Raw genomic sequence first — 18085 nt, 5'->3', positions numbered from 1 at the left:
GGCAGTTGCTTCAAGAGAGGTTTTGTTTGTTAAGGAAACACAATAATTCGCTATAGTTCAAGTTTGTCCGCAGCACCCCGGCAGCTGCCTCCACCCTGAACTGCTCAGCAAGCTGTGACTTTCCAGCTCTAGGCTAAAACGGAATATTTAATACTCTGGAGGAGACTTCCCATCTCATCAGTTATGCACAGAGCTTCCTGCACTGGGTAATTAAAGCTCTTTTGTCCATCATTTCCTACGTATCGCTGCCGGGAGTCCCTTTAAAGAAAAGTTACCCTGCCAGGTTCTTTGGTTAAAGACATCTCCTCAGCTCTCCCTGCGGGGCCAGGCTGCCTTCCCACAGCTCGTGGCCGGGGAGGGATGGTGCCGTGGCAGAGTCCGGCGGCCGTGCCCGTCCCTCTCCCGCCACGGCAGCGGAGCTGTGCATCTTTACCAGAGAGACGAGGGACGCTCGGCTTGCTATTCACAGGCAAAGTAATCCTTGAGCGGGGAAAAGAGGTGCTGGATGACGGGGACGCTCCACGATCTCCCCAGCAGCTTCTGGCGAGCCCCGCGGCCGATGTTGGAGACGTCCGTGTAGTGGAGGGGGAAGCCGAAGATCCTGCGGAGCACAGGCAGGAGGGGGGTGAGCGAGGCTTGGTGGCTGCCCCACTCCCCCAGCAACCACCAGCCGCGGCCAGGACGCAGCATCCCCCGGTCCCATCTCTCAAGCCCCAGCCCGTGTTTTCCAGTCTTGCTCAGCAGAACTAAGAGGCAGTGCTCCCCACCAGCTCTCTGGTTTTCTTTCCCAGAGCAGCAGCAAGTGAAGACGTATCGCTTTCGACCTGAAGCCCTCTGAGCATTTGGCAAAGGCAACCCAGTCGTTCCTACTGTGCCCAGAGCCAGACTCGCCCCAGGGCAGCGGCAGAGCACAGCCCGCATCTCGTACGGAGCGGGGCAGGTAGCCTGACAAGCCTCCCACGCCTGTGTGAGCTTATCCGCCCCAGATGACGTAACTCCACTTGCAGATGGGACCCTGGAGCGTCGCTACTCCAGGCACTTGTTGGAGGGAGCGGAAGCGCTGCCATCCCGTGGGATGGTGCAGGGTCCCAGCCCACCACCACCAGCACCGGATGCCCCCGAGAACACATGCCAGCAGAGCTTAGGTTTCCCAGTTACAGGGAGATGCTGGCAGGGATTAAGACCCTGGCATGCTGGCTCTATTTTAAAATTGGATTAGAAAAATAAAAAGAAAAGCAAAATGGAAGAGCCACCAATAATCTCTCAGCCGGCAATCAACACTAGCACTGAATATGGGGAGTAAAAAGCAAACACTAAATATTTGAAGACAATAGAAAATTCCTCCTCCCAGCTCTGCGTGTCAGGTCCTCACGCAGCCTCTCCGGCTTGGCCGAGGTCAACAGACCACTCTCCACACCCGCCAAGTTGTTAAGAGTTTGTTTGCCATGAACTCCCGGCTCCTGCCCGCGCCGGCGCACGCCAGAGCACAGCAGCTCCTCCCCGGGCAGGCGCAGGAGCCCTTTCCCCAGGGCAGCTCCTTCCGGAGCCACCCAGAGCTTCAGGAGTCTCCTACGGGAAGGGCACTCTGCTCCCCAGCACGGTCAGAGCCCTGTACAGCCTCAACTCCATCGCTGTCCTCGCTCGGTAGCCATTCCTAACGGGGCTGGGCAGCGCCAACCCACTTTCCCCAGGGTCCTGTCGCTGTTCCTGCTAAGGCTTTCGGAGCCCTGTGTCCATGCCACGGTGCCTGGCTCTGCTCAGCACCTCTGCGAGCAGCGCCCGGGCCGTGTCATGGAGACAGCTCTGAGTCATCGCACGCAGATGAAAGTTCAAGTGCCATTTCAAACGGCACGACACGGCAAAGGCTCAGTAATTGCTATTTCACTTTCAAACACCTACATGCCTCTAGCTCAGCTTTAATTAGTTTGAACTCCAACAAATACTGGCAATTTAAATATAAACAAGCAAAAATATTTAAACCCAGTCTGTGATTATTGGCTGAGGCATTCGCTGTGCGAAAACTCCAGCTCTTGTTGCTAGAAGTATTTGCTGTGCAGGACTGCTAGTAATTGGATTTTACTCCAGTCCAAGGCCTTCTGCTGTGTTTTGCCAGTGAATTTGGGGTGCTACGAGGTGTAAACAAAGTTCGGAGGAGCGCAGCTGTGCTTTGCCGCAGCCGCAGCAGCCGCCTGCTTTAGCGTGAGCCTCCCCGAGCCACTGCACCGGCACTGACCGGGGCACAGGGCTGCCATACAGCACCCGCATCAGCCTGGGTCTTAAACAAAGGCCGCTGCAGGTGTGCATCCCAAGCATCATCGTGTGCACATCGCTGCAGGGAAGCTGCACCGTACAGGAGCTGCAGCTCTTCAGCTCCCAGGAGCTGGGCTTAGGGCCAAGGAGGAAAGAAGAAAACCACACAAGTACCACAAAACAAAACAAAACTACAGCGAAGGATTACCTGTTCATCCCTGGAAGGTTGCCCCAGAAATAGCGTGCTCGGTGGGCAGCAGATATCTTGATAGCGTCGATCATAACCGGGTTACACTGCAGGCCATGAGAGGAGGGAAAATAAAAGAGGAGGTGTGGACTCACACAGAAAGCACAGTGCTCTCCTGCACAGAAAGCCCTTCTCAAAGCCCTTCCCTGCACTGCAGGGACTTCATAAAGTCATCAGCAAATCCTCCCCAAGGGTGTAGTCCCAACCCCTGTTCCACAGCAGAGCAGGGTCCGGTCAGCCACATGGGCTCCCATCCCACGCCATAGCCATGGCCAGCAGCTGACGAAATCACAGCACGCCTCAGTGCAGACTTCTCTGAGCCAGGATCAGGACCACCAGCCTCTGATGGGGCTTCTGCACACCGGGGTTCCTGTTGACCCACGGCCCATCTTGGCTACAACAGAGTTAAAAGTCCTTTCCAGTGCCTGACCTCCCTCCCCCTACAAATAGCAGGCATTGCTCTGAACAGATGCCTTCTGCAAGGCTGGCAGAAACCTGCCCCTGGAGAACCAGTGCTCAGAGTTAACCTGCTGAATGTCAGAGGATCCAGAGCCAAGACTAAAAACTTGATTCCTGGTGCCTGCATCAGACAGGGAGTTTTCCAGCGTCAAGGCCGTATGAAACCACAGCCAGACCTTCACAGCCTTGGCACGCCTTGCACACCCCAGTGTTTCCTGCTCCGACGTCTCTCCCAAAGCCAGCAGCAATCCCTACCTCCAGAAACCGAGAAATGTCCCTCTTGTCGTTGACCCTCATGGCCACCACGTTCTCGAACATCCAGAAGAAGGGGCGCTCCTCTCCCGCCTTGGGACGGGCGTAGTTGAGCAGGTGGTAGAATTCAAAGAACAGCCTCCCGGTTCCTTCTGCAAGGGAGCAAGCCGGAGCGGTGGGTTGGGACCAGCTGTGGCACGGGGAGCAGGGGTCCAGGGGGGCCCAGCTGCCCTCCCAACCGCGATGGGCATGGCGACAGCCTGCACTTTGCAGGTGCCACCCCACGGATGCAGCTCAGCAGGGAGCCACCACGGATGCAGACAGGGGCTGAACTGCTTCCGCACCCCGGGAACACCCCGAGGGCGCCCAGCCCTGCAGAGGCAAAGCAGCCTTACCATACAGCCCCTTCCTGGCTGGGTTGACAAGGGAGAGGTCGTTACAGGGGCTTCCACCGATCACCAGGTCAAAGGGACCCCACTCCTCGATCTAGAGTGAAGAGACCCAGTTAGGAGACACCACGTAAGCGCGTCCCCTTCCCCAGCCGTGCAGGGGCTGCAGCAGGGCCACGTCAAGCCCACCCCAGGGCTGGTGGGGCGAGACCCACACGGCCACGGCACCGTGTTCCCCAACCCTCCTGCCAAAGCAGTGCTCACGTTTCTCTTGGTTATGTTTCTGACGTCGTGCACGTAGGTGATGTTGCCCTCGTGCCGCATGGTGCCCACAGCAATGGGGTCTTCGCAGATCTCCGAGGCGATGTACTTCTCCACTTGGATGCCCAAGTCCTTCAGCACCAGGTACCCTGCCAAGGGACAGAGGTCTGAGGCTGCACTGCTCTCTTTAGTCTCCCAGTCTCCTTCGTCAGCACAGAAGCTTGATGTGGCCACTCTTGCATATCCTAGGTGGATGCAGTCACACAGGACTTCTAGATGAGCAAACTATTTTTTGAGCCATTCTTCCAGGCAGGTTTGCGCCCAGAAAGCAGAACTCCAGAGTCAAAGCAGTTGCCCTCAGGCACTTCACCAGGGGCCAGGTTACCAGCACTCCCACAGCTCTTGCTTCTCAGTGAAGTCAGCCACCCAACATGGCACTGGGTGCAGCAAGAACCTGTGAGCAACATTCCCACACCCTCCCCTCCATCCCTCCCTACTCCAGAGCCCTGTCCAGAAGGAAAGGGAGCCTCTGCCCTCATCGCCTTCTGATGGGGATCTCCCTGCCCTTCATCCCCTTCTCCTCACCAAGCTTTCAGAGACAGGTTGAGGCCAGGAAACTATTCATCCCTGACATCTCTGCAGTGCTGCCAGAACTGTGCTCTTCCAGCGCCTCACCTGTTGCTATGCCATCAAATAAAGAGAGCACTCGAATGGGTCTCCTCTGCGCTGCTGGGACCGTTGGGTAGATTTTGGGTGCAGCCTGCAATGAAAGGACAGCAATGAAGCCCCAGCTCTGGGCAGTGCCGCAATGCTCTACAAGGCCAAACCTCAGCTCTATCAGCACCACCTCTGCCTTCAGGGGAGCACTTGCAGGGCCAAGAGCCCAGCACCCTCCGAGGCTGGATGAGCGAGACCAAGGCAGAGGGCTAAGGGATTTTGAGCCATTCGCCTTGCCCTCCACGGCCCTCTCCCCCAAAGCCCACCGCGCGGGGCTCGCCCGCCCGCAGCCCTTACATATTCCTGTCCCTTGTCGCTGGTGAAGAAGTCCTGCAGGCGGGTGTTCCAGTCCTGCCGGCGCTGCAGCACGCCGTAGCTCCTCTGGGGCTGGCACATGTAGCAGTTCCAAGGCTCCTGCTCTTTTGCCCTGGCCGACGTCCCTCGCCCCACCAGCACCTCCAGACACTCCACACAGAAGCACCTGCCCAAACCACAACACTCATCACCTCCAGAAACTTCTCTGGATCACCCCAACCCCTTTGGAGTCTCCCGTGCCATGCACTGGAGCCCACACCCCGTTTTGCAGGATGTTTTTCCAGGCAGCATGCCAGTTTACAGGGCTGCTAACACAAGCTGGTGATCCAGGCATGGGTAAAGCTCCTGCCATCCTCCCCATGGCTTATCTGGGGGCAGCCCAGCCCCGCGGGAACAGGTCGGCTGTGCTGGGATGTGCCGTGTGGTAGCCAGCTGGGCACCAGCACAGCACCTTGCCCAGGCTCACGCACACCCCCGCATCCCTTCAGCTCCCCAGGAGCTGTGCCGGGAGCTCAGCTGCAGGAGCAGAGATGGGGGCGCGCAGGGCCCACCTGCAGCAGCTGGCGTTGCTGCAGAGCAGCAGCTCCTTCCCTTCGCAGCAGACAGTGCAGTAGGACTGGTAGCCGTCTTCGTCGTACATGAAGAAGAACTCCAGAAATCTATCCTAGCGAAAGGACAACCAGAAGGAGAGGACAGAGGATCAGGATCTGCGCTCAGAGGGTGAACAGAGAACTCAGCTTCGCCCCTTGCTAGTGCATGCTTAGAGCTCAGAGAAGGACCAAGTCCCTGGTCCTTCAAGTGGAAAGAAGGTGCTGAGGGACAGCCCCTTGGTGGACACAGCATGGCACAGTCGCCCCGACAACGCTGGCCCCTGTGCCCCATCCTCCGGCCCCAGGGCCCCACTCAGCCCGGCACGGCAGCACTTACCCTGCAGGTCTGGCAGAGGCCCCCCTCGAACAGCGGGTGGAAGGTGGCAGGGTTTCTCCTCCCGCAGGACAAACAGCTGTCTGCGTGACAGAGAGAGCTCCGCTCACCCCGGGGCAGGCAGCCCTGCGCCTCCGCCCCACCGCGGGCCGCAGAGGCTGGAGCCCCTCGTCTGCACCGGGAACGGGCCCCAGGGGATCTGCGCAGCGCTCCACTCCCCTCCACACAAAGGGAGGCCCAGCAACCCACGATCCCAGCGCCTCCCCCTTTCTATGCGGCACGGTTAAAAAGGGACCCACGACGCCCAGCGCTGCCTGCAAGGACCCGCGTCAGCCCCTTTTCCCACGAGAGAGGGCAATTGATTACCTTCGAGACTCCCGCTGTTGTTCGTGACTTCGGAAACCATTTGCTCTTTATAAAATTAAAAAAAAAGAGAAGAAAGATTTATCATTCCTTATGTAACAAACTTTAAATGCACTCTACTTACAGAGAGTTGCAGAGGAGGCAGGCCATGGGCAGATTAGAAATTTTGGTGCAAAACCCACGTCCTTTCACTGCTGGAGGTACCAGAGCTAGAGCTCAAAGTGGCAACACACAGATCATTTCCAAGCTGAGCAACTAATGGAGCCCAGCTTGTGGCGCCATGTCTTGCAGCTGGGTTTGCTGGTGTCTTATAAAGCACAAGTGAGCAACATGAGACCACAAAAGCTTTTGCCTTGGAAACAAAGCTCATGGCCCCTGGGAAGAGCCAAGCCCTTTCCCAGAGAGGTTTCCTGGTGTGTTTTTCAGGATGCATGGCCCAGGCCATGCTGCTGCTCAGCTCTGGCTGCCGGTTACCTCGGGTCTGGTCCTCCTCCACGCGCTGCTCCTTGCTGTTGTTGCAGGGGTTGGTCTTCAGCCTCTTGGTGGGGGGGCACTGCTCGAGGGACAGCACATCCTCCGTCCCATTTCTCAGGGCCCCGTTCTCTGCAAGGGAAAGGCGGCTCCCTGGGGACGAGCCTCCGGCTCCGGGAGCTCCCCAGGGCACTGGGGGACGTCTCCTGCCAGCTCCCACCCCAGCCAAAAGCAGAGCCCTCCCAGGCTTCCCACATGTGGTTTGATGCTCAACCAGGTCACTGATTTCCAGGAGAAACATTCTTGGCGGGGCTTTACTTTGGCTTTTTGCAATGCTGCTGTGGAGGAGCCCAGTGAGGAGCGAGGAGCCCCAGGGCCACTTCAGGACCGGGCCATACAGCCATGGCAGAGGGCAAGCGGGCTCAGCTGGGGCCAACTGCAGTGACTGGGCACCGGCGGCTGCGGCCCACACCAGCCCCACGCCCAGCTCCTGCCACCAGCTCACCTGAGGCTTTGGGCGGCCGCAGCCCCTTGAGGCCCAGGGGTTTGAAGCCGGTGAGCGCCCAGTCGATCATGGGCTTCAGCTGCTCCTCCAGGGACTCCCCAGGGGTGGCTGCAAACGTCTTCCCCGACCGGCTCCGGGCAACCTGCCGAGAGAGGGGGGACAGCGTGGGCCAGGGTGACCAGGATGGTTCCTGGCCAGGGAGCAGCCCAGCTGCGGCATGCGTGGCTCACATGCTTGCCAGGGCTGCAGTCCCACCACACACACACACGTGCAGAGCTCGGCATCCCCGGCACAGTGGCAGCTGCTGGATTCCCACACTGGGTGTGCCCTCGGCCACGTTCCTCTGTCCCCGCTCCCTGCAAAGGGCTCCCTCACGGATGGCTCTCTATCTGGAACTGCCCTCAGATGCAAAGCTGAGCGATGCGCAGGGGTAGAGCTGGGAAGCGCCAGCCTTCTCCCCGCACGCTGCCAGAGCTCTGCACACACCCAGGCTGAGCAGACGCCCAGCTTCCCGACGGAGGCATCTCTCCCTGCCCCAGCGAAGGATTTCCTTTGCCGGCTCGGCTGTGTCAGACACCCTGAGCACAGTCCCTCTCTCCCTGCATCCCAATGGCCGCTGCCACTTCCCTTGGCACCTGACCCATCCAACCCCAGCTCTGCCCTGCCGTTACCTCCAGGGCATGGTAGATGGCTCGTCGGTAGGAGACCAGCTTATTAAACGTGGAAGAATTGAAATGCTGCCTAAAGGCCATCAGTCCCACCAGCTTGTCTGCAGAAACCTGGGAGAGAGCGACAAGCTTACCAGCGGGCACAGGCATGTCTCGCTTTGGCCGTGTCCCCCACAGCACCATGGCCCCCACGCCGCAGAGCCAGCCCTGCAGCACAGCGGTTCCCAGCACGGCTCTCACGCCGCAGCTGAGGGCGCTGGGCCACGGCCGTGCTGCGCTGCCAGGGCTTTGTCTGGACTGCGCAGCCGCGTGAGGAAGCCCAGTGTCAGCTTCGCAGAGGGTGACAGGCAGCAGAGGGAGGAGGGCAGAGGCGGCGGCATCGCACTCGTGGCTAGGACAGGCGTTTTGCACCCTCTGCTGGCACTGCAGCTCTGCCGGCACCGCCGGCGCAGGCACCCGGCACGGCACTTCCCTCCCTCCTGCCTGCAGCCCAGGGCAGGCACAGGACGGCCGAGGGGTGACGGGGCTCCGGGAGGGCTCCCCTCACCAGGCAGGGAGCGATGGGGGCAGCCCTGGAGACCAGGGCTTGGACAAAACCCTGCAGAAGGGCCGGGCAGACAGCCCTGTTGCTGGATCCTGTCACCAGCAGACAGTGACCAGTCATTAGTTACAGACACCAGAGCCACCGGAGCACGCCGGAGCCTGACCACGCTCCACACGCAGCCGGGCGCACACACACCCCTGAGGCAGCCCCAGGACGGGACAGCAGAAACGTGCAGGGGAGGGGATTTCAGCCCGGGCAAAGCCGGGCGCAGGCAGGGACAGGCAGCAGGCTTACCTCGGAGAACTTCCCGTCTCCAAACCACTGCACCCACCGCATGCCCGAGACAGCCTGGCGCTTGGCCGTGGCTCTGTAGGAGACAACGATCGCAGGCCACCAGGAGAAACCTTTGATCTTTCCCCAGACGAGCTCCCCAATTCCAAATTCCTTCCCGTCCTGAAAGCCAAAGAGGACAACACCGATCAGCCAAAAGCACCAACTCCCCATTTCATCAGAGCAGCCGTGCAGGAGAGCCCCGGAGCCTGGGGGAACGGCCACGGAGCACCCTGCAGAGCTGCTCTGCCACGTGTGTCACTTGCTGGAGCAAAGTCCCGCGTGTGGACCTCTGCACAATGATCTACAAAAGCTACACCCCACTCCTTCAAAAAATGGCAGAACACATCCCTGGCAGCGCTGGCTCCCAGCCTTGCACCACGCAGGAGCTCGGCAGGAAGGGCTGCGCGTTGCAGCCCCGCGCCAAGCCCAGCACCTGGCACGCACGGCGCGGTGCGTGCTCTGTCCTGCACAGCCCTCCTGGCACCAGCGCCCCGTGCGTGCCCACTCCTGCCTGCCTTCCCAGGGTCTCTGCAAACATGCGAAGCCTCTTCCTGCCCTCACACAAACCAGCAGCTAGGAAGCTGCGGCTGTCACTGAAGGGCTTGCAGCAGCCCTGGTGATGGGGGTGGGCAAGACAGGCAGGCAGCAGCACCGGGGAGCGCAGACATTCTCCCGATCCCCTCGCCCACTGCAACCACGTTTGTCTGGGAGAATTTGGCTCACTGCATGCTGCTGCCAGGCCACGAGGCGCAACCCAGGCCAGGGGATGCTACGTGTCCTGCCTGCCACATGGAGGGCTTCGCACTGACGCTGCTCCCTGGGCTCCCTGAGCAGATGAGGATGCTCCTTGGCACAGGGAAGCTCCCATCACTGCTCAGCTCCTCTGGCTGCAGCCCAGGGAAAGGGCACCCTCCCTCCCCTTGCTCCCACAGGGGAGAGGAGGAAACAGGGCAGAGCAAAACAGAGAGAAGAAAAAGAAGAGCTGGGAATTTTGGCGTGACCCTGCCAAAGGCCTCCAACAGGCAGCCTGACTGGGCCATGCCGGCCTGGTGCTGTGCCCAGGGAAGCACCTCACACAGGAGCAGAGTCACCTCTGCCTGCAGAGCCCTCCTTCCCAGCTTTGTTCTGCAATTAGGAATCTAATTATGCAGCAAGATGCAATTGCCCAATTCCTGCAAGTCTCGGGCCCTGCCCCGACGCCCGCAGGCATTGAATCACGCTGCTCTGCAACTCCAGCAGCTCCGCTCCTCTCCAGCATCTCCCGACAGAAACATTTTCCGCACACGCAACTGCCTGTCCCGGCGGGGCAGGGCTCGGCTGCCGGCCCGGCGTGTGCCGCGCACACGTCTCTCGGGGCCCTTGGAGGCCTGGCAGCCCACGTTGGGCGCGGGCAGGGGCTCGGTGGGGCTGGTCCCCACACACTGCCGTCTGCAGCAAGGCGACTGACCCTGCTGCTGGGCGGACGGGGACACCCCGGCACCAGCACACCCCGGACAGGCAGGGAAGGGCAGGCAGGGAAGAGGAGGCAGGACAGGGAGCAGTGAGGTTTCCAGAGAGCCCTCTTGCTGGCAGGCTTGGGACAAGCCAGGCTCACCCTCACCCAGCACCGTCCCAGGGGCAGGATCCCCGTGCAGGAGCAGTCTGGCCCCGCCGTACCTGGTACTCCAGCGTCACCCCCACGTCTCTGCTCTCCGGCTCCTCGGCGCCCAGCTCGGCGGAGCCATTCTGCCCCTCCTGGGAGCTGCTGCCGGACAGCGTGCTGCTGCTCCGGGACGAGTCCTGGGAGTCATCCTCTGTCAGGTCAATGGTGGTGACGGGGACGGACGTAGCTGAGCGCCGCTTGGAGCTCTGCGCGGTGGAGAGAGCGGAGCGTGAGTGTGGCAGGAAGGCAGGAGAGGGGCAGAGGGGTGCAGAGACCTGCTCCATGTCACCCCCAGCCCCTCAGGCAGGAATTGGAAAGAGAGGAGAGGAGGAGATGGGGAGTGGGGATGCCACTGTGGCCAGGAACAGAGAGGAGGGCCCAGGACTGGGGTGTCCGAGGGAGAACGGCTCTGCTTTTACTTGCAAGACACATAGAAAACCATGTACCACTTGCTGTCTTTCCTTTTCCTCTCCCCAGTTCATCTCAGTGTTCAAAGCACCCAGTTCATAGGGAGGGCAAGCAAAAGCACACACACTCCCACTTCACAGGGGAAACTGAGGCACGGGGAGGCTGCAACATGCCTGAAGCCACTTAGGCAGGGCACAGCAGAAGTGCAGGTTCCCCAGAGCCCCAGGGAAGCCCCAGGAAAACCCCGGTACCCGCGCTGACCCTCACCCGCACGGGAGCTGGCAGGTCCCTGAGAGTCTCCATGCTGTTTGTTTCCTTGATCTTCATCTCGTGCCGGGTCTGCCCTGCCTGGAAGATGAGGCGGACGGGGGGCTTCTGCCTGAGGCTGCTCTCCCAGCCGGCGCTGCCTCGGGGCCGCACCTGTAACCAGAACAGAGGTGCTGTGGCACGGACACCTTCCCCATCCCAGTGGCACGCAGGGACAGTTGCTTACATCAACTTTTGCTTCCAGCTGTCATGTGCAGGGAGACTGCGCCCTCCCACACCCTCCCTCTTCGCAGCTACAGCCACAGCGACGCGACCGAGAGCAGCGGGGAGGACTGGCTGCCGGGAGAGCCGTGGGCCCTGGCACCCTGCTCACACACGCGTGGGTGCTCTCACACACACATGGGTGCTCTCCCTCTCACAGCCCGGCCCTGCGGAGGCACCCAGGGCAGCTCTTCCCCCGCGGTTTCAGCAGCCGCAGTTTACAAACAGTCTAACCCAGGCATGTTTCCTGCATCCGGCACAACCGAGTTTCAAATTGAAACGAGATTTTGCAAGTGAAGAGCCCCAAATCCAACACAGTGGGAAAGCAGAGCTTTCACCCCGGTTGGATTTATGGCTTTCTTTTGGAAGCTGCTTCTTCACAGGCAGATCTCCAACTTTGGGGCTTTATTTCAAAGTCAAAACAATAAAGCCAGAAGGCAAAAATGCTTCTAGACCCTGGAGGTTTGTCAACCTAGTCAACAAAAGGAGGGGGAGCAAAACTGGGATCCAGCCCCAAAGTGGCTAAAAGCAGGCCAGCCCAAGAGGGGGAGACACAAGGTATCTGACCATCAATGCGGCCACGACTTTTTAAATAAAGTTCCAGATTAGACTGCTGCAACACGCAGTGGGCACTGCTGCATCACACACCACACCCCCTCCTGCTGCTGCTGACGTAACGTAAATCACGAATTTAAAAATGAAAACAAGAATTATGCTTGTAAATGAAAATTGCATCTGCCGTTGGACCACTCCCCCAGCACCGAGCGCGAGAGCTGCTCTGGGGGGGAACAGGCGAGGGTCCCGGGCATCAGCCGCCCTGCAGACAGCCCACAGAGCCCCGGGCAGCAAGGTCTTCCTTGCCTTGGTGAGCACTTACCTCCTGCGTCCCCGCGAGAGCAAGCGGCCAGGACAGGTCCTCTTTGGAGAGGTCTCCCTTGCTGACCCTCTTGTTCTTCAGGGAGGGCAGCCCCAAGCCCCCGGAATCTGTGCAGGGACAAGGCAGAGCAGCCTCAGGCTCCGTGAGCCGTCCCGGCCGTGCCTCCGCACGCCCCCGCCTGCGACTGCTCCCAACAGCAAGTCGTGATTTGAAGAGACCGGAACCTCATCTTGGAGAAATGTGGCCGAGAGCGGAAGAGAAGCGGTGTCCCCAAGGCTCCCCATCGCGGCACTGCCGACACCGGCAGTCCCAGACCACCCACCTGCCCCCAGACTGGGAGGGACTCCCGTAGCAAGCGTGGGGACCTTCTGATGTACCTTTTTGTCCCTGAAAGTTCAGAGGCATAAGGAAACCGTACATCTGCTATTTGGGGCTTGTCATCAGCTCATTTAAAGCAGGACCTCACGAACTCAAGAGGTAGGATTTGGGAACCATGACCAGGGCACCCCACAAGCCGTGATGCGGCTGGCAGCACTCCTCAGGCTGGGGGGGCTCCCAGCCTCCCCTGCTCCCCAGGGGTTAAACCATCAAGGGGCAGAGCCAGCGTCCCAGCATGGCACCCATGTCTACATGGCTTCTGTCACCATGGTGCCGCCAGAAAGCAAAACCCAGCAGAGTCACGGAGAGACTTGGGCCACGGCAGCGATGCTGCAGCCCCGGCAAGCCCTCGGGACGGCACCTGGGAGATCCTCGGCCCTATGCATCCCGGGCACGGCGCAGCGAGACTCACCTGGAGCGCTGGGCTTCCCATTCGCCTCCAGGAGAAGGGCAGGTGTGTCGTTAGCAGGATTGGTGCAGTCCCCGTTGATGAGGATCAGCTCTGCCCTGCAGTCCGCCTCATCCCGGCCGTGGCTCGTGTCCTTTTTCATGGTTGCCTGCAGAAGCCAGTGTGGACAGGAAATTTAGCCGTGCAGAAAGCCCCAGAGAAGGCAAAGCAGATAGCATAAGCTCCTCAACCCAGCCACAACTTCTCATGCCGTTAGCAGAGGGATCTGGCTGGGGACACATCTGGAGTGGTACTGGGAGCTAAGGGGCACCTGGACAAAACCGCCCCACAAACGTGGTGGCCCTGAAGATCCCACAGCTCCAGCAAATGGAGGCCCCAGACACAACCGGCTCGTCCTTAGGGAAGCACCAGGGCTGCGCTGGCCCGGCCCCACCATCCGTACGCCGTGGAGCGCTCCAGGGCTGGGTGCTGCCCAACCCAGGCTGGCTCCGCCGGAGCGATCCCAGCCGTGGCTCGAGACCCTGTGCGGAGAGGAGGTGCGCTTCCCAGCCACCCCACAGAAAGCAGGGGATATCCCACACCCCGCGGAGCAGCCTGCTGCGCTCCGGCTGCCCAGCGCGCCCAGCAGCGGGTGGGCTGGTACAGCACAGCAGAACGCGGCAGAGCTCACCGTGAGGGGCAAAGTCCTGGCACCCGCAGCCGAGCTCAGCTCCCCCAAAGGGGGAAAACTCCTCCTGCTCCCCACCTCAGCTCCCCGTCCCAGGGTGAAGGAGCAGGGCAGGGGTCCGTGCCAGGTCTGTGCTCCCGCACCACCACCCCTGCCTGCCCCAGGGGCCGGGGGAGGCGAGCGCCAGCGTCCCCCCGCCCCGGGAGCTGCTGCTGCGCCAATAAAGCCCAGCCAGGCGTCCCCCGGGAGAGGTGGGGCATGCCTCGCCTGCGCCCAGATCCCTCTGCCTCGCTCAGGTGCCCTCCCCGGATCCTGTTTTCGGAAGTGGAAGCTCCCAGGCTCTCCCAGAGGCCCCCAGGACTGCGCTCACAAAGCTGCCTCACTGCTGGGCTACAGGTCTGTGCTGCAACTTGCCCCTTCGCCAGCACAGTCATTTCAGGAGCATGCAACGCAACTCCACGAGCTAAAGCGCAAGGAGGGCTCTACCCACCTAAGGTCCCCTTAAGAAGCAAAAGCAAACCCCCCCCAGTCTCAAAAGACCCCGGGCTTCAGCCCCGCCGCCCCCTTCCTGGCGCTCTCGCTCAGCATCGCCTCCAACTGCTTCTCTAACAATTGAGATTTCTGCTTTGAGATCATCTGTCAGCACCTCTGACAAACAAAGACCAGTTGGGGTTTGATGTTTCGGCTGCCGAGGGCAGCGTTAAAAGCCTGGTAGCACCCAAACACGAAGGAAAACAGGTGTCGAGCGCCCACCTCCGCAGGCAGAGCCCCGGGGTGCACGTCCTGCCTCCCCCCGCAGACAAGGCGGCGAGAAGGGAGGAATGGCACCAGAGGGAGTCTGAAGCTGCGCAGACCCTTACAGCTGCGTGCAAAAATCCCACTGCTGCAGCACATCTGCTCCCAGACCCAGAGAATAATTCCTGGGAGCTGCCCAGACTCGCCGGGCTGCCCCCGGCTGCCTCCGGCCTGGGCGGCCAGTCCCGCACGCCAGCCCCGCGCACGCCAGCCCCGGACGCTCTCGGACGCAGCGACACGCCCTGGCTGTGCTCCAGGGTCTGCTCCCCCTCCCCAGCCCGCGGTGCTGCAGGGCGGCAGCGATCACAGCCAGCAGGGATGCTGCCACAACAAAAGAGCAAATTTCACAAAAAAATATAGTGAATCTCACAAAAAATGGTGAATCTCACTCAGGAATCCATACAGTCAGGCGTGAAAGGATACGCTGCTCTCAGCGTGCAGGTGACCCAGAGCAGAGGCTGGGGACAGCGAGATGGGGCAGCTTGAGGGTGTTGCGATTTGGGGCACGGCCACCTCCCAGCCCTGCAAAGCATCTGCACCCCGAACACCCCTCCGGGACCTTCACAGGCCCTTGGCACCCAGTCCTTTGTCAGGGGCCTGTCTGGGAGCCTCAGCGGAAGCCTGAGCCCAGGAGGTTCAAACTCGCACCCCAAAATGGCTTGGCCTGGCACAGCCAGCCCGCGGCAGGCGATCAGGCAAGCGTGGCCCTGCAGCCCTGCGCTGGGGAGGGGACACGGCCGGGTCTCATCCCACCCCATGGGACGGGCAGCCCTGCCAGTTGCTCTGCGGGCTGTGCACCAGGACCGAGCACCCCAACGGCAAGCTCAGCTCTGCCGAGTGCTCAGGGAACTCCGACATCGTCTTTGTTCCAATGACAAAGTGGGAAAAACGAGTTCACTTTGGAAGCAACTGCTCCCTGTCAGAGCAGGAGACCCCCACGCCAGGGCTCTGCCGGTCCATGGGACCCGGCCGCAGGCACACCGGCTCAGCGGGCGCAGGCACGGCCCGCAGCGTGTGCGCAGGAGCAAGCAACGCACACGCAGGAGCACACGCACCCCTCGCTCCAGCTGCACCGCCTGAGATCACACGAGGACACCCCGTCACCACCCTCCGACACGCGAGCAGGAAAGGGACATCACACCGCGACCCGAACTGCAAAGCCCGTTAAAGTCTCGCTTTCCCAAAAACCCACACCGAGGCAGAGGGACGGCAGCACCCGTCCCTTCTCCGACCGCTGCTGCCTTTTGCACCAAGCAACCAAGCCGCGCGCCCGAGACGGTCCTGCGCGCCGGAGAGGGCCGAGCAGGATCTCCCGCAGCGGCCGCGCGAGCCTCACCACCTCCCGCTCGGGAGGAAGGCTCAGCTCTTTGTCCTCGCCTCCCCTCGCAGAAACGCACACCAGCATGTGCACGCAGGGCATTACGAAAATAATAAGAAACAGAGCGCTCCCCTCACATGCTCTGTCTCACGGAGGGGAGGGGAAACGCAGCACCGCAGTGTTTGCGTTGCTTAACGCGCTGCAAACATCCAGGCAGGCGCTGCGGCCGTACGCTTCCTACGAGAAGCCAGGAAGAGTAAAACAACGCAGAATTCCAGCTCCCCGAGAGACTGGCGCTGGCGGCCTGGTGACCGGGCCGCGGCCTGCAGCGATACCCCACGGAGCCAAGGAACCCGCCGAGGCCGGATCCGCCCTAGTTTGGCAATACCAGTTTCTTTTAAGATTCGCCAGCCTGGTTAAGGACCGTGCCCCGCAGCGTGAACCCCTCGGAGAGGCGCCCGGTCCCTGCCCGCCGCGGGCAGAGCGGCTGCGCCCAGGGGCGCGGGGTCCCCCCCGCAGCGGGGCTGCTCCCCCCGGGCCGCCTGGGTTTTTCCTCCTTGAGAAAACAGGCTGGGCCTTATCAGGTGCAGGTTCCAGGGTAGGTGGAGAGATTGCCGGGGAGACAGCCGGACTTTGCCTCCAGACAGGGCCGCGCATACCAAAAGGCTGCAGGGAAGCGCTGATGGCCGGGATGGCAGCCATCGCCCGGCCCTGTTTGAATAACAAAAAGGGATAAAGGACGGCGATGGCCGGGCTGGCTCCCTCCGGGCCGGCCCCCGCCAGGCTCTGGGCTGCCCGTGGCGCACACCAACGGCCTTTAACCCCCCCCCGAGAGGAAGGTTCCCCCCGGGGTGCCGGGCTGGCGGGAGCCCGTTTGGGCAGACCCGAGCCCGGGCAGGCCTCCCCTCCCCTCCAGCCCCGGCCCGCTTCCTGCGCCTGGCCCCTCGCCGCGCTCCGCCACTTCCCTCCGTTTCCCCCCCGTTTCCTCTCCTGCCCCCTGCCCCGCAGCACCCCCCCAGCCCCCGGCGCCTTCCCCCAGCGCCCGGCCCGACAGAAAGGCAAAGACAACAAACCGGCCCCTCCTCTCCCAGCGCGGACCAGGCCCGAGAGGCCTCCTGGGCATCCACCAGCACGGCCAGCCGCTGCTCCAGCCGCCCGGGGCTCTTCACCGCGCTCATGGCGGGCCCCGCCGGCCCCCCCCGAGCCCCCCGCCCGGGACCGGGGGCCGCGGGGGCTCGGCGCCGCGCAGGTGGGGGCTCGGCGGCCGCAGGTCCTCCCGACGGAGCCGCTACGGCTTCATCCTCCCCCTGCCAAAAGGAAACACAGCCATGACCACCACAGCTCGCCGGGGGGCACAACCCTCCGGCCCCCCACCCTCCCCCAGAGCCGGGGGCCGGGCCAGCCTGGCTCAGTGCCCCCCATGTCGCTAGAGATGAAGTGACGGGGGACACAGGTGGCAAAGGCGGGTTTCAGGGGACAGGGGCAGCACATTTCGGCCCCCCCCGCTCCCTCTGCGGCCCCCGTCCCGAGGGAGGTGGGCAGAGAGCATCACCCAGAGCCCCCGGGCCCAGCGCTCGCCCCGGGTGCCCACGCGCTGCCCCCCTCTCCCGGGCTCCTGGGACTCGTGCCCCACGTCGGGGCCACCCTGGAACTTGAGCTCTCCTTCTGCGATGCCCTCCCTCCACGCGGGCTCGGGAGGAGCAGGATGCTGGCAGAGCCCCCCGGGCCGGTACCTGCCGGTCGAGCCGGTGTCCGGTAGCTGAGCTCGCCCCGTCCCCTCCGTCCCCAGCCCCAGGGACACTTCAAGCCCGAGGCGCCGGCCGGGAGCTGCGTTTTCCTGCGAACTGAGGGGAAAAAAGCAAGATGTGCTGTCAGATCCCTGACCCAAGAACCGAAAACAAAGGTGTTCGGCCCCGGCAGCGCTGCCGCCGCATCCCGGGCTCCCGGAAGCCCTCCCCGTCCGTGCCCCCCGCCTGGAGGGCGGCGCTGCCCGGGGGCCGCCGAGCCGCGGGCCGGAGAAACCCCCAGCCCTGCCCTAACGCCCCCCCCATCCCAACCCCCTCCCCGACCCCTCCCTGCCCCGCAGCCATCGGTGGCCGTTTCACCGACGGGAGCCCGAGGGTTTGCCGTGCTCCCGCCACGGCCCCGGCTCTGCCCCTGCCCAGCTTCCCCTGCCCGTCTCGGCATCGCCGGGGCACGGGGGGCTCCCCAGCACCCGGCCCGACCCCGCCGTGACAGCCCCGGGACACCGCCCCCGCGATGCGCGGCCGCGGTGCCTCCGCGGGAAACTCCGAAAGTTCCGACGGGACCGGAGGGACCCGGCCCGGGGCCGCGGGCACGCCGAGGCCCCTGAACCCACCCGGGG

At 62.3% G+C, this 18085-nt stretch overlaps 1 protein-coding gene across 2 annotated transcripts; it reads right to left on the bottom strand.

The window, feature by feature from the left end:
- Positions 1–56: 56 nt before the first annotated feature.
- DNMT3B (DNA methyltransferase 3 beta) lies at positions 57–16898 on the bottom strand. 2 transcript variants are annotated; one of them, XM_086760351.1, is made up of 19 exons: positions 16794–16898; positions 12944–13088; positions 12154–12260; positions 11016–11168; positions 10355–10546; positions 8660–8818; positions 7825–7932; positions 7154–7295; positions 6652–6780; positions 6181–6225; positions 5818–5897; positions 5442–5554; positions 4873–5056; positions 4534–4618; positions 3862–4103; positions 3604–3694; positions 3212–3360; positions 2459–2544; positions 57–601 (listed from the first exon to the last, which is right to left on the bottom strand). In XM_086760351.1, the coding sequence occupies exons 1-19, from the start codon at positions 16896–16898 to the stop codon at positions 460–462; spliced, it is 2457 nt and encodes an 818-aa protein (XP_086616477.1). In that variant the 3' UTR covers positions 57–459. The 2 variants fall into 2 exon arrangements, with proteins under 2 accessions (XP_086616477.1, XP_086616478.1); XM_086760352.1 differs by having other exon boundaries at positions 11016–11096.
- Between the last annotated feature and the right edge of the window lie 1187 nt (positions 16899–18085).

This window comes from Chlamydotis macqueenii, chromosome 16, assembly GCF_036417535.1.
Source record: "Chlamydotis macqueenii isolate bChlMac1 chromosome 16, bChlMac1.mat, whole genome shotgun sequence".
Classification (NCBI taxonomy): Eukaryota; Metazoa; Chordata; class Aves; order Otidiformes; family Otididae; genus Chlamydotis; species Chlamydotis macqueenii.
Note: the sequence above shows the minus strand (reverse complement) of the source record. Positions and strands in the feature narration are given on the sequence as shown.